General features: G+C 34.7%; 1 protein-coding gene across 6 annotated transcripts in view; it reads right to left on the reverse strand.

Moving 5' to 3' along the window:
• PRMT3 (protein arginine methyltransferase 3) overlaps positions 1-19,913 on the reverse strand; it is a 141,755-nt gene that overhangs the window by 116,795 nt on the left and 5,047 nt on the right. For all 6 annotated transcript variants that reach the window (XR_012381862.1, XM_073904852.1, XM_025878546.2 and 3 more), the window contains 3 exons: positions 13,337-13,496; positions 11,868-12,009; positions 7,473-7,538 (listed from right to left, as the gene is read on the reverse strand). Coding sequence is in view for 5 of the 6 variants with exons in the window: in XM_073904852.1 (XP_073760953.1) it covers positions 7,473-7,538; positions 11,868-12,009; positions 13,337-13,496 (368 nt within the window). In the remaining variant the exon portion in view is untranslated. The remainder of the gene's footprint in view (positions 1-7,472; positions 7,539-11,867; positions 12,010-13,336; positions 13,497-19,913) is intronic.

A 19,913-nucleotide genomic window follows, 5' to 3' on the forward strand; every position in this document is an offset into this window, starting at 1 on the left:
CAGTGAATAAACAAATACAAAATAATGTCAGATAGTAGTGTTATAAAGAAAAATCAAGCATCAGAGTAGAGGTTAGAGCAGGGAAGAGGGGATACATCTTTTCAGAATCTTAAATAGGTCTGTGAATATGTTTCTGACACATGTGAGCACAGAACTGAAGGCAATAAAGGAGCATGCCATGCAGAGATCTGGAGGAGTGTCTTCTGACCATGGACGATATTAAAGGCAAGGCACAAAATACCAGGCAAAGCAACACCAATGTGGCTAAGCTGGGTGAGAAAAGGTTGCTTGGAGGTGAGGTGAGGGGTTAAGAAGGGCCATATCACATAGAACTTTTGGATTTTATTCTGAGTAATGGGAAGCTACTGTCAGAAAAACAGAACTAGAATTAAGAATTTATTAAATTGTTCAAGAATTATTTTATTCTTCAACTAGGTAATATAGTCACATAGTTTACACACCAAAAACTATTTCTTATTTATCCTTCAAGAGACTTTCTATGCAAATATAACACAATACATTTTTTTCCTTCCCCTTTCTACACAAATGGAAGCATACCCACTGCCCTCGCTACACACTGCTTTTTGTATTTAACAATGTAATGTAGAGATCTTCCTGTATCAATTTACAGAACTTCTTTCTCTCATACAGTTGTATAGGATTCCATATTATGGCTATACCAGAACCCACTGATCTAGTTCTTTACTGATGGACATTTAGGTAGTTTCTGAAATTTTACTATGATAATCAAAGCTATAAATAACCTTATACCCAACCCCATTCACTCATGAGTAAATCTGTAGAATATATTTCTAAAAGTGAAAACACTGTGTCAGAGAGAATATACATATTTGTAATCATGGTAGACATAATCAAATAAATTATCTTCCATAGGACAATCCAACCAGCAATGTTTTAAGTGCTGATGGCTTTACAGGTGAGACTAGCCTATGGAACATACAATGAAATTTTTGGCTTTTTGCCAATCTTGCAAGTACAAAATAATGATATACTGGTCTAGTTAAAACATGCAATTCCATTATTATGAGGTTTAGCATCATTCCTTATGTTGCAGAGCCATCTGCGGTTCTTTTTTTGTAAACTATGTACTTATATCTTTTCTCTATTTTCCAGTTCTTAAGTTTTTTCTTATCAAATTTCTAATCGAAATTTTCTTATAAATCTTGCCAAATAACAGTTTTTTGTAAGCTAAGTAGATTAGACCTCTATAACTTGGAATGTTTCTCTCAGCATATATTTTAGTCTTTTGATTCAGCTTACAGTGATTTTTGTAATGTAGAAATTCTTTACTTATTGTAAAACTCATCAGTCATGTCTTTTATGGCTTCCTTCTGAATTTTGATCATAATTAGACTGACCCTCCCCATCTTCTTCCCTACTTCATCCTCATATATTTCCTTCTAGTTCATTTATGGTTTCATTAAGTTTGTTTTTATCATAGTACATACTAAGAGGTATGGTTTCAACTGTACTTCTGTTCAGATGGCTAACCAACTGTTCCAACATGCTATTAAACAGTCTGTGTTTCCCCTACTAATTTGATATGTGACTGTTACGATCTGAATATTTGTGTCCCTCCAAAAATTGTATGTTGAAATCCTAACCAAAAGTGATGGTATTAGAAATGAAGGTCTTTGGGAGGTAATTAGGTCATAAGGGCAAAGCCCTCATGAATGGAATTAGTACCCTTATAAAAGATTCCTCTCTGGAGGAAGAAGGCATTTCTATGAACCACAAAGCAGGCCTTCGCCGGAATTAGCCAGTGCCATGATCTTGGACCTCCCAGCCTCTATAACTGTGAGAAATAGATTTCTGTTGTTTATAAGCCACTAAGTTCATGGTATTTTTTTTTTATAGATTTTATTTATTTATTTGAGAGATAGAGTGAGCGAGAGAGAGAGCACACATGAGCAAGGGCAGAGGGAGAGAAGCAGGCTCCCTTGCTGAGCAAGAAGCCCAATGCGGGGCTCAATCCCAGGACCCCAGGATCACGACCTAAGCCAAAGGCAGACCCTTAACCGACTGAGCCACTCAGGTGCCCCTAAGCCCCTACAGCAACCAGAATGGACTAAGACAGGGACATTGAGCGTTAAGGAAAATTTCTGTATATATTTTGGATTTTTTTTTTTAAGATTTTATTTATTTGACAGAGAGAGACACAGTGAGAGAGAGAACACAAGCAGGGGGAGTGGGAGAGGGAGAAGCAGGCTTCCTGCAGACCAGGGAGCCCGATGTGGGGCTCGATCCCGGGACCCTGGGATCATGACCTGAGCCGAAGGTAGACGCTTAACCGAATGAGCCACTCAGGTGCCCCTAAGTTCATGGTATTTTTGTTACAGCAACCAGAATGGACTAAGACAGGGACCTTGAGCATTAAGGAAAACTTCTGTATATATTTTGGATTTTTACTCCGCTCCATTAGTTTACATAATCATGTGCCAGTAACTATTCTAATTACAGAAGCTTTACAGAATGTTTTAGTGCCTAGTAAGGCTGGTACACTCTCACTGCAAAATTTTTTTCACAGTGTTTCTGGAAAATTTTATATATTTATTTTTTCATAAGAACAAGAGAATAAACTTGTCTAGGTTTTTAAAAAAAAGTCTTGGTATTTTTATGGGGATTGAGCTAAAATTCTAAGTTAATTTAGAGAAAATGGACAATTTGAGTTTTCCTACTCAAGAACACAGTCTTTCAATTTGTTTAAATCATCTATCATGTCCTTCAGATTTTTAAAAAAAGCTTTTTTTCATATAAGCCCTGCATATTATTTAAATTTGTTCATATGCATTTTATCTCTGTATTGTTTACTGTTACGAGTAGAGTGCTTCATTCCATTATATCTTGAAAACATAATTTACTGGAACTGACTCCAAAGGAGAGAAATCTAAACAACCTGATTTTTGTTGAAGAAATAAAGTTGTCAAAAGGTTACTACTCTGTGTCTCCTAACCCCTGCCCTTTCAAGAAGGACAAGGCCCATATGCTTTCAGAGGGAGAATCTATTTCCTGTACATGTGACCCGTCTAGAGTTGAGTCAGCACATTTTAACATAACTACTTTAACATACAAAAAAGTTAAGGATTTTAAGGTGGAAACTATATGACATTGCAAACAAAAAACATTTTCTTAAGTTACAAATAAAATGTATTACCATAACAGCAAGAAAATATTATAATAGATAGCATATGCGCTTATAGTATATTAGTTTGAATATTATATGGCATAAAAGTGGGAAAATATATAACACAATCATAAGTGATAAATTCTGAGAAACTTTCACTGAAATAAGATATTTGCAAAATTTAAAAATTAAAAATAAAAAGTCAGTGTGGAATTTAGAAGTTTGATACTACAGTATTTGGCAATGGTGACTGGGAATATCAATAATCACAACACCGTTTATGGAAAGACAGACTGGCAGCACTAATACCATCCAAGATATAAATAACCTTTTTTGACCCAGTAAGTCCACTGCTAGGAATTTATCTTAGGACGCCTGGTGGCTCAGTTGGTTAAGCGTCTGTCTTCAGCTCAGGTCATGATCCCAGGGTCCTGGGATCGAGCCCTGCATCGGGCTCCCTGCTCATTGGGGAGCCTGCTTTTCCCTCTGCCTGCTCTGCCTGCCCCTTCCCCTGTTTGTGTGCGTGGTCTCTCTCTCTGACAAATAAATAAATAAATAAAATCTTAAAAAAAAAAAAAAGGAATTTTTCTTATTATCATACTCTCACATATATTAAAAACAAATTTAAATATTTTATATTTTTATATGAATTGTTTCTAGTATAAAAAATTAAAACTTATGGACATTCTTACATTGGACATGTAAGCCATTAAAAGAATGTTAATAAGGAATCATCTTTTAAGAAAAGCTGCTGAATGAAGAAAGCTAAGTACAGAGGGATATATATCATATACTCCAGTTAAAGTATGTGTTCTTTTGTAACCCTATACACACACACAATTTATATACATATGCATATATATGCACGTGTGTGTATGTATTATATATATGTACATATATGTGTGTGTGTGTGTGTGTGTGTGTGTGTATATATATATATATATATATATATATATATATAAAAGTCTTACTTAATCCTCATTCTGCAAATGAGAGAGCTTGGGAGAGGGAAGGGAAGAGGTCCAGAATCATAAAGCTGGTAATTTATAAAGCTAGCATGCAAACATAGGCCAATCTGCTTCTAAAGCTATATTTTTAAAAATATTTTTAATTATATATTAATTATTACACCTACTCAAAATTAGGTAATAAACTAAAACTTAAAACTTGACAGAATCAAAGGAAGGTAAAAATGATGACAGAATAAACTAACATTATTTTATAAAATGAAGGAATTTGATTCCTTTTTCTAAGGAAAAAAAAAGGAAAAGAAAAAAAGTGAATCAATTTAACTGTAGATAATAATCAAAAGCATAGTGAAGGCACCTAACTGTGAATTTCTTCAATGGACTACAAATAGAAATTAATTACGAGTGCATGATAACATGATTAAGTGCCACCCAAATTAAATTAAATCTGAGAAACCATATGGCCTCCACAGGAGGTTTGTGAATTCAAACAGTACTAAGAGAGGAATAAAAGAAAGAAGGCAAGAAGGGAGGGATGGAGGAAGAGAAGAAAGGAAGAAACATATTTTTCATTATAAGCATCTTTTTGAAAATAAACTCTACTATGCACTATATAATATGATATAGAAGCTAGTATTGTATAAAGTTTGTCTACCAAATGGAGATAAAAGCAAACAAAAACAATGGTAATAAAACATAGGAAAACAAGTTATTTCATACATTTAAAAAAGATAATTTTATGAACATATTCTTATCATGGCACACAAAAATTGTATGACCCAAGTATGAAAAATGTCAATTAAAATAATGCATCCCACCCTAATTATGCATTCTATTTTAACATAATGGTATTTCAAGTGCAGTGGCACAAGGTTAAGGGCACTAGACTAGGAGGAAAGTGTTTGTTTTTGGTTTAGTTGCCTGTTTTAGGGCAAGTCAATTAACCTATTGGTCTCAAATATCTACATTTGCAAAAGGAGATAAATACCTGCCCTGCCTAGTTATAGGTATACTATACAGTGACAATGACACGTGTTTGAAAGCAATATATAAATTATCAAATGCTACTTAAATACATGGTAGTAAATTTTCTAAATCTGTAGCCATAGTATGATAAAGTATCCCAAATCATTTAAAAATATGAAAGTGCTAGATTATTTAATACTGTTAATTACAGAAATTAAACCCTGAAAGTGTTTTTTAAGGAATTAAAAATTGATAGGTATAATATTTTACATTGCAGTATATTTTTGAGAAGCCATAAGTGCTAAGCAAAACTAATTACACACTGATTAACTTAAATGAAAGCATTTTAGAGAAACTGCTAAGGAAAAATACTCCCAAATTATTAATAAGCTGTTTTCTGACTTTGGCAGATTTAATGTCTCCAGTAAGAGCAGTAAGTAAAGCACAAAATAACTGAAACATTATATATTTTCCATGGGCATGTATTGTGTCTGAAAATGTATAACATATATACATAACATTTCTATAATACCGTTACAAATTAAAAACTAGAAGCAGAAAGTGACTGTGTATGTCTATGAATCCACTAAGATGCATTCCATATAGAAATATTCAGAATTACTTAATTTCTCAATGATTAATCTTCTAATTATAAATATTTGTGCCTTTTCAGTATATTTTTAGATATCATAAGACACGAGTCTATTCAGAAGCATACTGGAAAAGATACTTCTAACTTAATTTCACTTAACAAATTCTTATAGTATTTGCATCAAAAAGTATTATGAAAAGATGGCTCAAAACCAGTGCTTTTACAATTTAAAAAAATCATAAAATTTTCAAACCAGAAGGGATTAAAATGATTTCATTTTACAGATGAGGCCCAAAGAGATCCATCCACTTGTCTAAAATTATTATATATCTCGTTCCTGAGAAGCTAGGCAGGATTAATGACCCAGGCCAGTACATGCTTAATTTCTCTACAACATATTAATGAAAAAATAAAAGAAAAATCTGGGTACAGTCTAACTATAAGTATAAAGCAAAATTTTTAATAGTAACATATTTGCTTCTTGGGAAACAAAGTGGTTTTTCAGACATATTAAATAAATTGTTCCAGCATTTGGGTGTAACTATAAAAACCAAACATAAAAGAATTCTTAGTCTCTGCTGTAAAACATATAAAAAGCACACAAAAAAGCTAAGTACAAAGAAAGATAAAAAGTAAGATTTTAAAAATGAAATCACCTATTTGTCTATAACAGGGGATCAGTAAATACAAAGAAATACATATTATCATAAACCTTTCATGTTAGGTAATGCTTTGGCAAAGATATCAGAGTACCATATAAATTTCAACTGTCTAACTCAGCTAAGTCACAAGTGAAACACAGCTCTTGGGAAACAGATAAGGAAAATGAAAAGCCAATCTGTATTATATTCCAAACAATATGCAAATTAGGAAAAGAAATTTTTTAAAATATAAAGATTGTTAGTCACTGCTGCAGTATCACATAAAGCTTATGAAATAACCTTGGAGAACTATCTTTTAAAATGAAGGTGAAAGGGGAATTATAAAAACCTGGTATGTTGTCAATATATATATTCTTTAAGTGGAAAGGGTGGGGAAAAATTCCCAGAGGTATATATGTGGCAGAAATGATAGTATCTTTGACTAAATTAGTGGACTAATTTCCAATAAGAAAGAACAAACAGAAAATCTGAACTTTTAGGTAAACATGCCAACGTAGAAAGGGAGGGAACGAGGAAGTGAAGAAGAAAAAATGAAAACAATTCATAAGGGAGGAAAGAAAAATGACACAAATTTCAAACACACACAAACACACACACAAACACAGTGTGAAATTTCATCTTTGAAATACCCTGAAATGATATTAAGACTAACTGTAAAATACAAAGTGTCTCATGAAGAGGTATATGAGGTCTTAAAGGACCTAAGTTCTACCTTACAATATTTGACCCTACTTATTAATAACTTCTTAAAATTATTAATTTTTAACTAATTAACACACACCAGAGTAATCACTAAAAGTATGCTTTGGTACAGGGCTTATCTGATACATTTGAAATTCATAGGAATCACAGTAAATCAACAGTATGGTTTAAGCAAAATAATCTGGAGAAGCAAAGTTTAACTAAACCACGTCACTGTAATTAATGAATTTCAATTTAAAAAATCTATACACTGAATGGCAGCACCAATCAGCATTTCTGCTATCAGGATTCTGCACCACAGAGAAGCATCATAAAGTCTTCCATGAAATAAAGCCAGAGTACACTAAATCAACTGCTAGCACCATGAGACCCAAGAGACGACTTCTACTGTCCAAGATCCACATGAAATGTGCAATTCTATAGCCTATGCTACTCACCTTGTCTTTGAAGATATGTGGATTTTGGTACATAAAATCTCGGTAACTTTCTGTTCGTACTTTGTCCTAGAGTAGAGAGAGAAAAGCATTCTGTTTATAGGACAGACTGAAAATATAAAAATTTCTAGGAAGTTATTTGTTATTTTATCACATATTGCTAGTTTGCTTGGAAAGCTAAGCTTATTTTTTTTGTCCTAAAAGAAAACAAGAAAAAATAGAAATGCCAACGACACACAAAGAAAATTACTTAAAGTCAGATAAGGTCGAAATTCTTAAACATGTACAAATTTTTGTCTTGACACGCGTTATCATTTCAAGACTTCAATTGATAATTAAAGCTAACAGAAGCTGAACATGATGTTTTGCTCCTTCACATAGGGCCTGGAATCTAGAGCCTGACAACCTGTATGTTGTAAAGGGAGACTACTATGTTAAATGTTAAAATGCTATGTTAAAACATGGGAGAAAAATAACCAAAACAGGTGACTGTAAAAGCTACAGTTACATATAAAAAATGAAGCCACATGGAGTATGGTTTTTCTAAGAAAGTCACTGATCAGCACCTATCTGAATTTATAATCCTGTTTTGTTTCTAGAAACGTCTGTAGTAGGAAATGATGCTTAAAAGTCTATAACCCCATAGGTAAATCATTTGAGCCCTGCAGCTCACATTTGAGACTTCTACACTCTGGAGTCTCACATGACCTGTGACTGAGACAGGCATCGAATGCAAACATTTATTTTAGTTCAAGAATAGAGCCAATTCCCTTTTAAATTACTTCAGTTGAGACATATACGGCCAGCAAATTAAGCAGTAAGGGCCTCTGCTGTGAAGTAAATAAAATGAGCACGATAAAAATAGATTAGGAATTCCAGTTTTGGGTTTCACACTAGGTAAAAAGAAATATTACAGCAAATGCTATGATATCAAAATTTATGCAATCTATACCCTTCAAAAAACAATTTTAGGGCAAAAAAACATATAAAGGTCTTAAATTAAAAGCCAAGTTGTTTTACTTAATTACAGGATATAAAAACGGGGAATTGCAGAATTCCATGTTTTGTTTTGTTTTTTAGAATTCCATGTTTTCTGATGGAATTATTTCTAATTGCTTTATGAACAAAATTTTAAATAAGGTTTATTAAACCTTTCCCTGAAATTATTTTAAGACTTACTAAAAGAATCTAATGTTTAAATAAATTTACACCTATTAACTAATGAATTTTAAAAGTCTTTTAAAAAAATATATACGATTCCATACATCCATCATTTTTATACTCATCTTATATTACAACCAGCGATTTTTGCTGGGTGAACATCAGTCTAGGAGGCAGTCACTTGGAAAGCTCTCGCCAATCACACTGCCTCACCACTGCTCCTGTCCTAAATCCATGCACCGCTGCTCCCTCAACTACAGTCCTTTGTAAGTGCTCTTTCTACAGATCCATCTGCTTTCATTCACATGCTCACTCTGGGGCAATAAAATCCAAAGTATACCAAACAGAGTGCCTTGGACATAGCAGAGCTTCAATTTAATAACTGAAGTTTTGAAAGAAAAACCACTAAACATGAAAATGCAAGCAAATAAAAGACTAGCACTCATAACCACTTCTAAAAATGTATTCTAAGAAAACACTAACACTTCAATACAAAACAAGGTGATAGAAATCTTAAAAATTATCTTTTTCACCAGCCTATTAAAACTAAGAAACACAAAAGAAAAATAAAATCAGAGCTCTAATACTAAGAAGCAAAATAATTTTTTAAGACTAGTGAAGTGCCATGGAATTATTCCTGCAAGTGTTAAAAAAAAATTTAAGAATGAGACTACAGTAAAGTATATACTACAAATTTTATATATATAAATGACAGTATGTTTTAAATGACAGGCTCATGAAGGTGGAAGGAATGCATGAGTTGGCTGGAGATACAATGAGAAGAATGCAGTCAAGAAAAATTATCTAATGGTACTATGATCTGTGATAAATGTTCACCAGGATGAACAATGTTTTTCTTGGGAAAAAAGAGAGTGATGCATCTCAGATCTACAACATTAGTCAACAATGACTGTTCTTCAGAAAGATTAAGTGGCAAAGGATTTTGAAAGTTCATGTAATCCATCCTTCCATCAACTGTATCTCTGGAATTCCAAAATGTTATCTTCATCTGAACTCCAGGAAGTAAGATCACAAAGTACCTTTATTTATAATTATAATCACAACATATGCCAAAATAGTGTCATTGAAATATGAGACTAAGTAACTAAAAATCCAAATACTCTCCCTATAAAAAGCAAGGCCAATTCTACGCATAAAAATAAATCCTATTCATGGTTTCTCAATTTTAAATTATTTATAAAGATCAAGTGAGATTCTGGTAGTAGCACAACCTTAAACAGATTATGTTGAGCTAAGAACTGTTTTTGATAAGAAACAGCTTGATATAGGGAACATTTCCTACTCACCCGCAGTATATAAGTTAGCAAAATATAAATTGGATAAATAGTTCTTTTTGCATGGAATATATCCTTTTTCCTATGAACACTTAATCAAGTCATCACCAAGGAGAGGTAATTACATTGTGTAATAGCTAACAGGAAGTGAGGCATGGAAAATTATATTAATAGGGATTCTTAAATGATTCTCTAAAAGGGAAAAGGTTAGCACTGGAAACTTCAAGCTGGAACTTCTTAAATCCATATGTACGTCAAAAGGACTTAGGGATATGCCATCAGGTATGAAGATGTTCTAGTTATGGATATACAGCTACAAATGTCCAGAACAGACATTGGGAAGTAAGTAGTCAAACTGGATTCCCTTGATGATTGTACCTAGGATACTTTTATGTACTATCTCCTTGGAGTCTCAGTAACCTTATCTGTCTGAAAACCCACACAATTTCCATACCAAAGGCATTAAAATTGATGGGGCGATTTAAAATGACAAACATGGGCTTAAGTGAACTCCTTAAAAAAAAAAAAATTCTATGAAGGAGAGTAAGTCGGAGGGGGAGATGAACCATGAGAGACGATGGACTCTGAAAAACAAACTGAGGGTTCTAGAGGGGAGGAGGGTAGGGGGATGGGTTAGCCTGGTGATGGGTATTAAAGAGGGCACAGTCTGTGTGGAGCATTGGGTGTTATGCACAAACAATGAATCATGGAACACTACATCAAGAACTAATGATGTAATGTATGGTGGTGATTAACATAACAATAAAAAAATAAAAAAAATTCTAGGCACAATAAAATTAATTTTAACAAAGAAAACAGAGTAAGTCAATTTCTTTTAAACAAACTCACTCTGGACTTAAAATAATTTATCACTTATAAGATAACTGTTATTTATAACGCTATGCCATTACCCAAGTGACAACAAAAAGCACAACCAACTGTGACATGTCATTAGTAGAGAAATAACATGACATTACTTTAAAACACCCCAAGTAATTACAATTGCTATTAATCAGCAGACCTCCACTCTGTGATCCTGCAAACCTGACTCAACAAAATACATACGTGTTATTAAATATCCCTAGGTGTTTTAAACGCATCTGTGTCACAGGAACACAGTCTCAGGGCTTTCCAAAATAAAATAATCTTGTGAGGAAGGATTTAGGAACGAATTTTTTGTTGGTTTTCAAGAAAAGGTAGGGGCATCTAAAATCCACAGAGATGAACATCTAATATTTTCAATAAATTTTTTACATTCCAACACTTGTTCAACTATAGATATTTTTAGTTTTACCGAATTAAAAAATTACATCTTACTGTTTTACAATCTATAATAATGTAATCAAATGTATAATTACTAGCTATAGCTAGAAATCTACTTATATTTTATATGGATATTATCATTATAAAAATTAAAACCAACCAAATTTAAAAATCTGATTTGACCAATTTAGGAAATTCTACATATCAATGATTTCAAATGTAAAAAAGTTATGCCATGACAACTGTGAGGATTATTTATAATTAAACTTTGTACCAAAAAATTATTTGCCCAAACTGAAGTCAGTATTGCTATTTAAAACACTAAAATTAATCATCCCCTCTGTACATTAAAAGGCAAACGTATAATTTATTTGTTCCCATTTAATAGTTGCTCTTAAGAAGACGAAAACCAGCAGCAGTTTTTTCCAATGTTCTATTTCAAGCAAAAGTAAAGATTTCATAATAAAGATTAATAATGATCTTAAATGGAATTTACAGTGGCTGTGATGCTCCTGTAGTCTTTTCAACCCAAGATGTGCTATTAAGCACAAAAGAGATTTAAAAAGCAGTTCTAAAAAAACCCAAAAAACCCCCAGTTCTCCCAGCATATATATTAAGAACTTGTTTTATTTTCTTTTTCCTTTTGTATGGATTTGGTGCATTTGTGCTCTTTTCTAACCTTCAGCATTTCTTCATGTATCCCATAATGCCCGTATGAGCTGAAATAAACACCATCCTCATCTTCCTGGAGGTCTGCGATGGCAGTAGATGACGAGCAGGTTCTGACATCTGCGTTCATCACAAAATCCTGAGCAAATTGTCTGTAATCAATTTGAAATACACCCTTGAGACAGGTTTACTGGACCATGAAAAGAGGAAAGGCTAGAGGTTGAGGGAGAGGAAAGGGGAGGGAGTGGGGTATGCAGTGTGATGAGCCTTCCAGCACAACATTCTATCTTAAGGAACTGAAGGCTCCCCCTGCTGGATCTTAAGCAACAGCATATTTAAACCCGTATGTAAACATTCCCTCTGCAAACCACAAAAACACTGCCAACTGAAGATTATAGCTGTTTGTATATTCCAACTGAACAAAATCACATTATCTTTATTCAACTTTATTATTTCTATTGTTCTAAAATCCTATTTTAGCAGCTGATCAATGTGGTATATTTCAACACTATTAATATTCTTTGAAACCGTATTTCATGGAAGGGTTATATGGACAAAAAGTTGACCCAAATTGAGAATTATTTACATACACCACCACCACCCACTGCTGCTCTAAAGCTCAATTCCCTCTCTGATCACAACATATTAAGAATCTATAATGTATACATGGGGGAGAAATGCAAAGAGGCAGATAGTAGAGTTGTCGTTGTTTATCAGATTAACTAGCATAAAATCTCAAAACGGGGAAAGGGAGCCACAATCAGCTACACTATGTTCCCTGCTGGACCTTCTGGCAAACCATCAAATGGGCACTGAGGGAATGGCAACCAACTTACAAATCCAACAGCTAAAGCTATACTTGGTAGAAATGCAGAATCTCAGGCCCTATTTCAGACCTCTGCATCAGAATGTACAGTTTAACAAATTCTCAGGTGATTCACATGCACATTAAATTCTGTGAAGTAGTAAGCCAGAAGAAGGCTAATTTACTCACTGGAGAAAACCATCCTATGTATCTGGTTTTCTAATTAAGTACTACGTAATTATACTTTGATTCTTTAAAAACAAAAATTTCAACCCTGTATTGTCCCCAACCCTAAAAAATATTAATTACTCCCCTTTAAAAGCCTAGGAGAAAAAAAGCAAATGGAAAAATCTATTAGATACAGAGTAGTTCAAAGGAAGGCAATACCAAAGAACAAAAGCACTCAAGAGGACAACACTCCCAGAACAATAACCATTAGTACAAAAGTAATTATAAAGAAGTATGTGAGAACAAGTAAAACCACAAAATTTTATTGTTAATCAACTACATAACATATGAAAATGTTGCATATCATTAATTTAAAATAAATTTAAAATTAAATACCTACATTGTGCTTTCCAGTACATGAAAAGTTTTACCACATTCCACCTTATTATTAGTGGTATTACTTTTGGGCTCTAAATAACTACTTTTCTTTAAGATTGATAAATTACTTCATTCTTTGCAGATCCTCACGTGCTCTAGCTAATTCAGCTTCAGCAGACAGTGCCCTGGCTTCCATATGTTTCAACTTCTCAACAAGAGATGTGTTTTCACTGAGTCCATTGGGGTATGAGAATGGCACTGACACTGGTTCATAAAGATCTTCTACATCTAAAGAAATAAATGGACATTATTATCAGGCCATCTTCTGACAATGAAGCAAATATAAACATGTTATCAATATATACTAAGTGCCTATTATGCAGCCAACTGAGAAATATTTGTAAAAGTACTTCTAATTAAATAAATCTTTAATATCCAGACTGCTTCCATTTACATTTAAAGAGCATGCTGACAGTCAAAAGTTTTTCATTAGGAGGCTAAATTAACCATATATAAAAGCATTAATTATACTGAACCAAACGCAGGAAGAAACAAAAAAGTGAAAGGAAAAAGCCCTCATATGTACTGATCACCAGGTTTCTTTCAAGTACACACACTGCATCTCGTTTCTTCCTCAAAACAAACCTAAGATGTAAGTATTTATCCCTAATTTAAGGCATGGGAAATATAAATTTCAGAGAAATTAAGTGAGTAGCCCAAAGTCATTTGGCTATTGAATGAATAAACTAAGATACAGACCCACGCCTGCCCTCCTAGCTCATATCCTTGCCACTACACAAGGTCCCTTCTCAGACTCTGGGTCTTTATAGAATAACAGGTATTACCTTTAGATATTCACTAAGGACAGTGTGTACATAAAGAATTCTATACATTCAGTAACTTATTCATCCTAGGTAAAGGGTAGTACAATCTATACACCGATGTCTTATTGCTGATATTATTGATATCCTAATTCCTAATATTAAAAGTTCTTGACTTAACTTTAATTTCACTCTGTATAAACTCATTAACTTCCACTGTAGAACTCATAACTCTGCAAACAGAAGTTAATATATGGAGTCAGTGACTGTGGTCAAAATCCCAGTGTCTATTAACCAGTCCAATTAACTTTCAGATCAACTTAAAGCAGTAAAAACAATGTGGATATATTTTCTCTTCAGTACAGTACTGGGAGAAATATGGCTTTTTTTTCTTATTCAGTTTTTAGTTGTGACACTTCTAAATAGAGTTGAGAAAAAAGAACTAATAAGCTTAACAAATACATGAGAATATTATAACTTAGAGACTAGAGCCTAAGTCAAACTTCTGAAAGCAGTAGTATGGTATGCCACTAATCTCTATCAGTCTGACAGAACACCGAGTCTCTGTTTTAAAAAAAAAACTATAGATTCATTCACTATTTAATTCACCAAAAATTAATGAGAACAACAAAATACATTAAGGACAGTACACCGTATTTTCTACTTCTTACTACAACTCTATGTATCTTGTTTTCAAACTTCTTCAAACTGTTTATAGGCCAATTTGTTAGTTTGAATTACAGATCAGAACTGAACAAAGGAACTGATTTCTTTGTTTTAGAAAGCTTCTCTGTTTGCTTTTTGCTGCAATAAAAGAGTAAAAACTTTCAACACTAATAATGTAGATAATCATATATATTAAATGTTGAAAAGGACAAAGGATTCAGTCAACATTAAGATCCATAACTATAATTTATCAAAAGTCTAATTCAAAGTCCTAAACCATATTCAGGAAGATGAATTTCCACATCTACATTCTGTCTCAGGAGGTTCAAATCACGTGGATACTCCATTTTGGCAGCTGAGAACTACCACAAAGGATAGTCAATTTATCAAGAAGACATAACAATTATAAATGAGTATAAACCTCACAAAATCAAAAACTGATAGAATTAAAAGGCAAAAACAGACAATTCTTCAGTCACAGAAATGTAAATACACCCCTATCAACGAATGATGAATTAGAAAAATTCAGAAACATATAAAAGATCGGAACACTAAAATATTCAGCACCTTTAACTACCTATTTCTAGAACACTGCACCCAAGAACTGTATCTGACACTTTTGTAGAGTACTGATTTTGTAGTCAGTCTGTCAACTTGGGTTTGGCTGATGTTTTTTCATTATTGGAATAAAGTTACACATTTTTGGCAAGAACAGCAGAAAAATGATGTTATACCCTGAGTGCATTTCACCAAGGTGCCAATAGAACTTAATGGTGATGTTAACCTTGATCACTCAGTTGTGGTATTGTCTCCTGGAAAAGTTAACATCTCCTTTGTATTTAAATTTCTTGGGGAGATACTCTGAACTATGCAAATCCTGTTTCATCTTAAATTTTGCCCACTAATCTTAGCATCCATTGGTAGATCCTTTTTTTTTTTAAAGATTTTATTTATTTATTTATTTGACACAGAGAGAGAGAGAGACAGCGAGAGAGGGAACACAAGCAGAAGGAGTGGGAGAGGGAGAAGCAGGCTCCTGGCCGAGCAGAGAGCCCAACGCGGGACTCAATCCCAGGACCCTGGGACCATGACCTGAGCTGAAGGCAGATGTGTGACAACTGAGCCACCCAGATGCCCCTCCATTGGTGGATCTTTTCTGCAAGTTATTACTATGGTGTTTGCCTAATGGTGATTTTCTATTTCTCTCTTCCCTTCTATATTTATTAATGAAAATTTTACTCTAAGTTCGAGCTGCTCCTTCTCTGTTTATTCATTTAGTTGATTATGTCAGTATGGATCCATGGATATTTATTCTATCCTATGGGCTAAAACCAAATACTATCACTTTCTGTGTTGCTCAAATTACTTCAGCTTTGGCCATGAAGAGTCCTTCAGGTTGGCTCCTGTATTCTTGTGTAAGGTCCTCCTCCCTATCTTTTCAAGTACTTCCTTACTTTGTGGCATAAGCTGTTCCAGACTCATCTTTTATCATCCTGCACCATCCATGGAATCAATCACTTTTCTAAAGAGCCTTGGTTCCTTTTATTGGACAATAGTGTTAACATCTGGGCAATAGGCACACTCATTGCTACTGGGGTTTTTCTAGGCTCTCTCAACAGAGCTAGGAAATACATGTGTATATACTAACCCACACATGCACAGACACTTATATTTCTGTATCTATCTGTATGTATATTAAAAACTGTGAATTTATACTGATACCTCCAATCCCAATCTATCACCATAGGACTCATTTCATCCTTCTGTACTTCCTGTATCTGAAACCTCCTTCTCCAACAGTAAGAAACCTACCTCTTATTATCCATAATATATTTACTTACTTGTCCATGCTACTATAGACAATACATAGTCCCAGAATTGCTATTTATACATACCCTGCGAGAAACACCTTTACTGACTAGATTGCAGCACTTATGTATCTTTTTACCTGGAGCCTCAGCACAATATCCAGTCAAGATTTTAGTTACTCAAACAGCTCTTTCCTTTGCCACCCCCTTCAGCAGTTACATTATTCCTTTGTAATATAGTTGAGTTCATTTGTTAGTGTTTATATTCCATTTTGCACCACTACTACCCTCACACAACCTGGTTGTTTTGTTGTTTGTTTGTTTTTATTACATGAAGGCTATGAGAAATACTACTACAGTCCTAAGAGTCGGGGCTATACAGAAGGGATCCTCAGAGAAACGCCACTCCCTCGTTATCCCTGTTACCTCAACCCCAATGTGCCCTTCTCTCCATATCTGTCCCACTAAATTCCACAAGTCACTACTCTCTTTAGTTTCTAGTTTATCCTTCCTGTATTTCTTTTGTACAAATAAGCAGATACATGCATTTTCTCAAATCCCTCTTTCTTACATGAAGAGAATATCATACCATAGATACTCCTTTGAGCTTTGCCTTTTCTTGTTTAACAGTATGTCTTGGATATCACTCTATCAGTTCAGAGATCTCTGGGTTTTTTTTTTAATAGATGGTGTGGATATACCAGAGTTTACTCAACTACTCTCCTATGTATGAGCATTTAAATTGTTGTCAATATTTAGAAATTACAATGCTATACTGACTAAATTTGTGTACATGAATTTTCAGAATGTTGGAGGGGTACCTTCAAAATAGATTCTTATCTGTGAAACTGTTGTGTTAAAAAGTAAGTGCGTATCCATTAATTTTTCCCTAACACCCCCTTTTTGTATCAAGATCCTATCCAGGATACTGTAATTCATTCAGTTAGGTCTCCTTAAGCCTCTCTTAGCTATGACAGTTTCTCAGATGTTCCTTGTTTTTGATGATCTTGACAGTTTTCTGAGGAGTGTTGGTCAGGTAGTTTGTAGAATGACCCTTACTTTGTATGTCTGATGATTTTTCATGGTTAGACTGAGGTTATTGGTTTGGGGAGGAAGACTAGAGGGAAAGTACCATTCTCATCACATTTACATAAAGAGTTGATAATATCAACATGATTTATCGCTGATGTGATTATCTGGCTACGGTAGTGTTTGCCAGGTTTCTCCCCTGTAAAGTTACTTGTCCCCCTTTATACTGTACTTGCATTGCCTATTTTCTTAGTTATCTCCTTTATTAATTCAATCATCTTTAAATCCTCAAAGCCTAATACTTAGCAGATGCTCGATAGATATTTACTGAAAGGCAGTGGAGGTGCAATGGTCGGTAATCAAGCTTGGAGCCAAGAGAACAATGACTTTCTCTTCCATCTCTCTCCACCAAGGGCTAGGAGCACAGACTATTTGAGAGAATGCAGGCAGTGCACTCCAGGACATGCCCAGTTCAAGTTCTCCTTCTTTTACTAGGCCTCTTTAAGTGTTCCAGATTGCAATCATGGCTTCTTCATCCAAACTCCTGTAGGCCTTATTCACTTACTAATAACAATAAATTCTCCTTTATTAAGCACTTACCCTCTGACAGGTGCTGTGCTAATATGCATTATCTTTGCAACAATTTTATAAGGTAGGTGTCATTATCACCTTTTCACAAATTAAGGCTGAAAGAAATTAACTTAAAAATCACTGAAGAATTAGATTCGATACCGATCTGTGCCCACAGTGACCAGGATACAACATTCAATATCTGTTGATCTGAATAACCTCTTCCTCTTCTGAACAGTACTACCTTTTCTACTTCTCACGAAACTTATCATATTTGACCTCATAATACAAGATAGGCGTTTAAAAACAAAACACTCTTAAGACTGTGGGCTCCCTATGGGAAAGATTCATTTCTTCACATTTCTAAAGCATTTAACGTACTACTTTCATCCTGTGAGTGTTCAATAAATGATTTTGAATTTAGGAAGTCATGGAGAGCACTTAGTGGGCACTCTGTCATTTATCAAAGAGATCACTTTGATCACTCTTGGGAGAAATGAAATTAGAAATTGTAAAAACAGGAAAGAATCAACCAGGGACTCACCAAATTTTGGAGCCAGAAAGAATCTCAGATGAAAACTTAGTAACAGAAAGCTCTGTCCAGGGTCACACAGTTCCTGAATCCTACATTAAGGTCCTTACTACTACATCGCACTGCCACACAACTTAATGATGGTCCTTCTCAAGGAAATGAGTAGGTCTCCACAGTTCTCACTAATCAGAGAACTGCTCAACTCCACATTGTCAAACTTCTGTATGTGAAGGTACATGTCCGTTTAGAATGGTCTCACTGACCTGAAGAGAGCAAACCCTCTACCTCACCTGACACAAGAAACATGAAAGATAATATAAATAAGGGGAAAAAAAGCATACATTATTAACCCTGATAAATTATAACAATAAAGTATCTATAAGAAGCCAAAAGAATTTTCACAAGATCCCTGTTCAATAAGGAATGAGCTGGGGTGCCTGGGTGGCTCAGTCAGTTAAGAGCCTGACTCGTGGGACGCCTGGGTGGCTCAGTTGGTTGAGTGACTGCCTTCGGCTCAGGTCATGATCCTGGAGTCCCGGGATCGAGTCCCGCGTCGGGCTCCCTGCGCGACGGGGATGCTTCTCCCTCTGACCCTCCCCCCTCTCATGTGCTTTCTCTCTCTCAAATAAATAAATAAAATCTTTAAAAAAAAAAAAAAAAGAGCCTGACTCGTGATTTTGGCTCAGGTCATGATCTCTCAGGTCCTGGGATCAAGCCCCACCACAAGCTCCACACTCAGGGGAAGTCTGCTTGAGATCATCTCCCTCTACCTCTCCACCCACTTGCATATACACACTTGCTCGCTCTCTCTCTCTCAGATAAATAAATCTTAAAAAGAGTAAAACAGGGAATGAGCAAATGCACAGAATAAATAACTAAGTAAGAAAGCTATAGTCAAGAAATGAGAGTGGCCCTGACACAAGGAAGGCTATAGAGTTAGTGTATGCAGGTAAGCCCATGGAAATTTGAGTGGAATCTGTTCTGCATCAAAACAAAATCTCAGGGGTGCTTGGATGGCTCAGTCGTTAAGCATCTGCCTTCAGTCATGATCCCGGGGTCCTGGGACTGAGCCCCGTATTGGACTCCCTGCTTGGCAGGAAGCCTGTTTCTCCCTCTTCCACTCCCCCTGCTTGTGTTCCTTCTCTCGCTGTGTCTCTGTCAAATAAATAAATAAAATCTTAAAAAAAAAAACGAACATTTTATTTTAAAGATTTATTTTAGAGAGCAAAAGAGAGAGAGAGTGTGTGCCCGCACGCAGGTGAGGGGTGGCGCAGAGGGT

Source organism: Callorhinus ursinus, unplaced genomic scaffold, assembly GCF_003265705.2.
Source record: "Callorhinus ursinus isolate GAN/ISIS: 27379988/994484 unplaced genomic scaffold, GSC_fseal_2.0 scaffold21, whole genome shotgun sequence".
Taxonomy (NCBI): domain Eukaryota; kingdom Metazoa; phylum Chordata; class Mammalia; order Carnivora; family Otariidae; genus Callorhinus; species Callorhinus ursinus.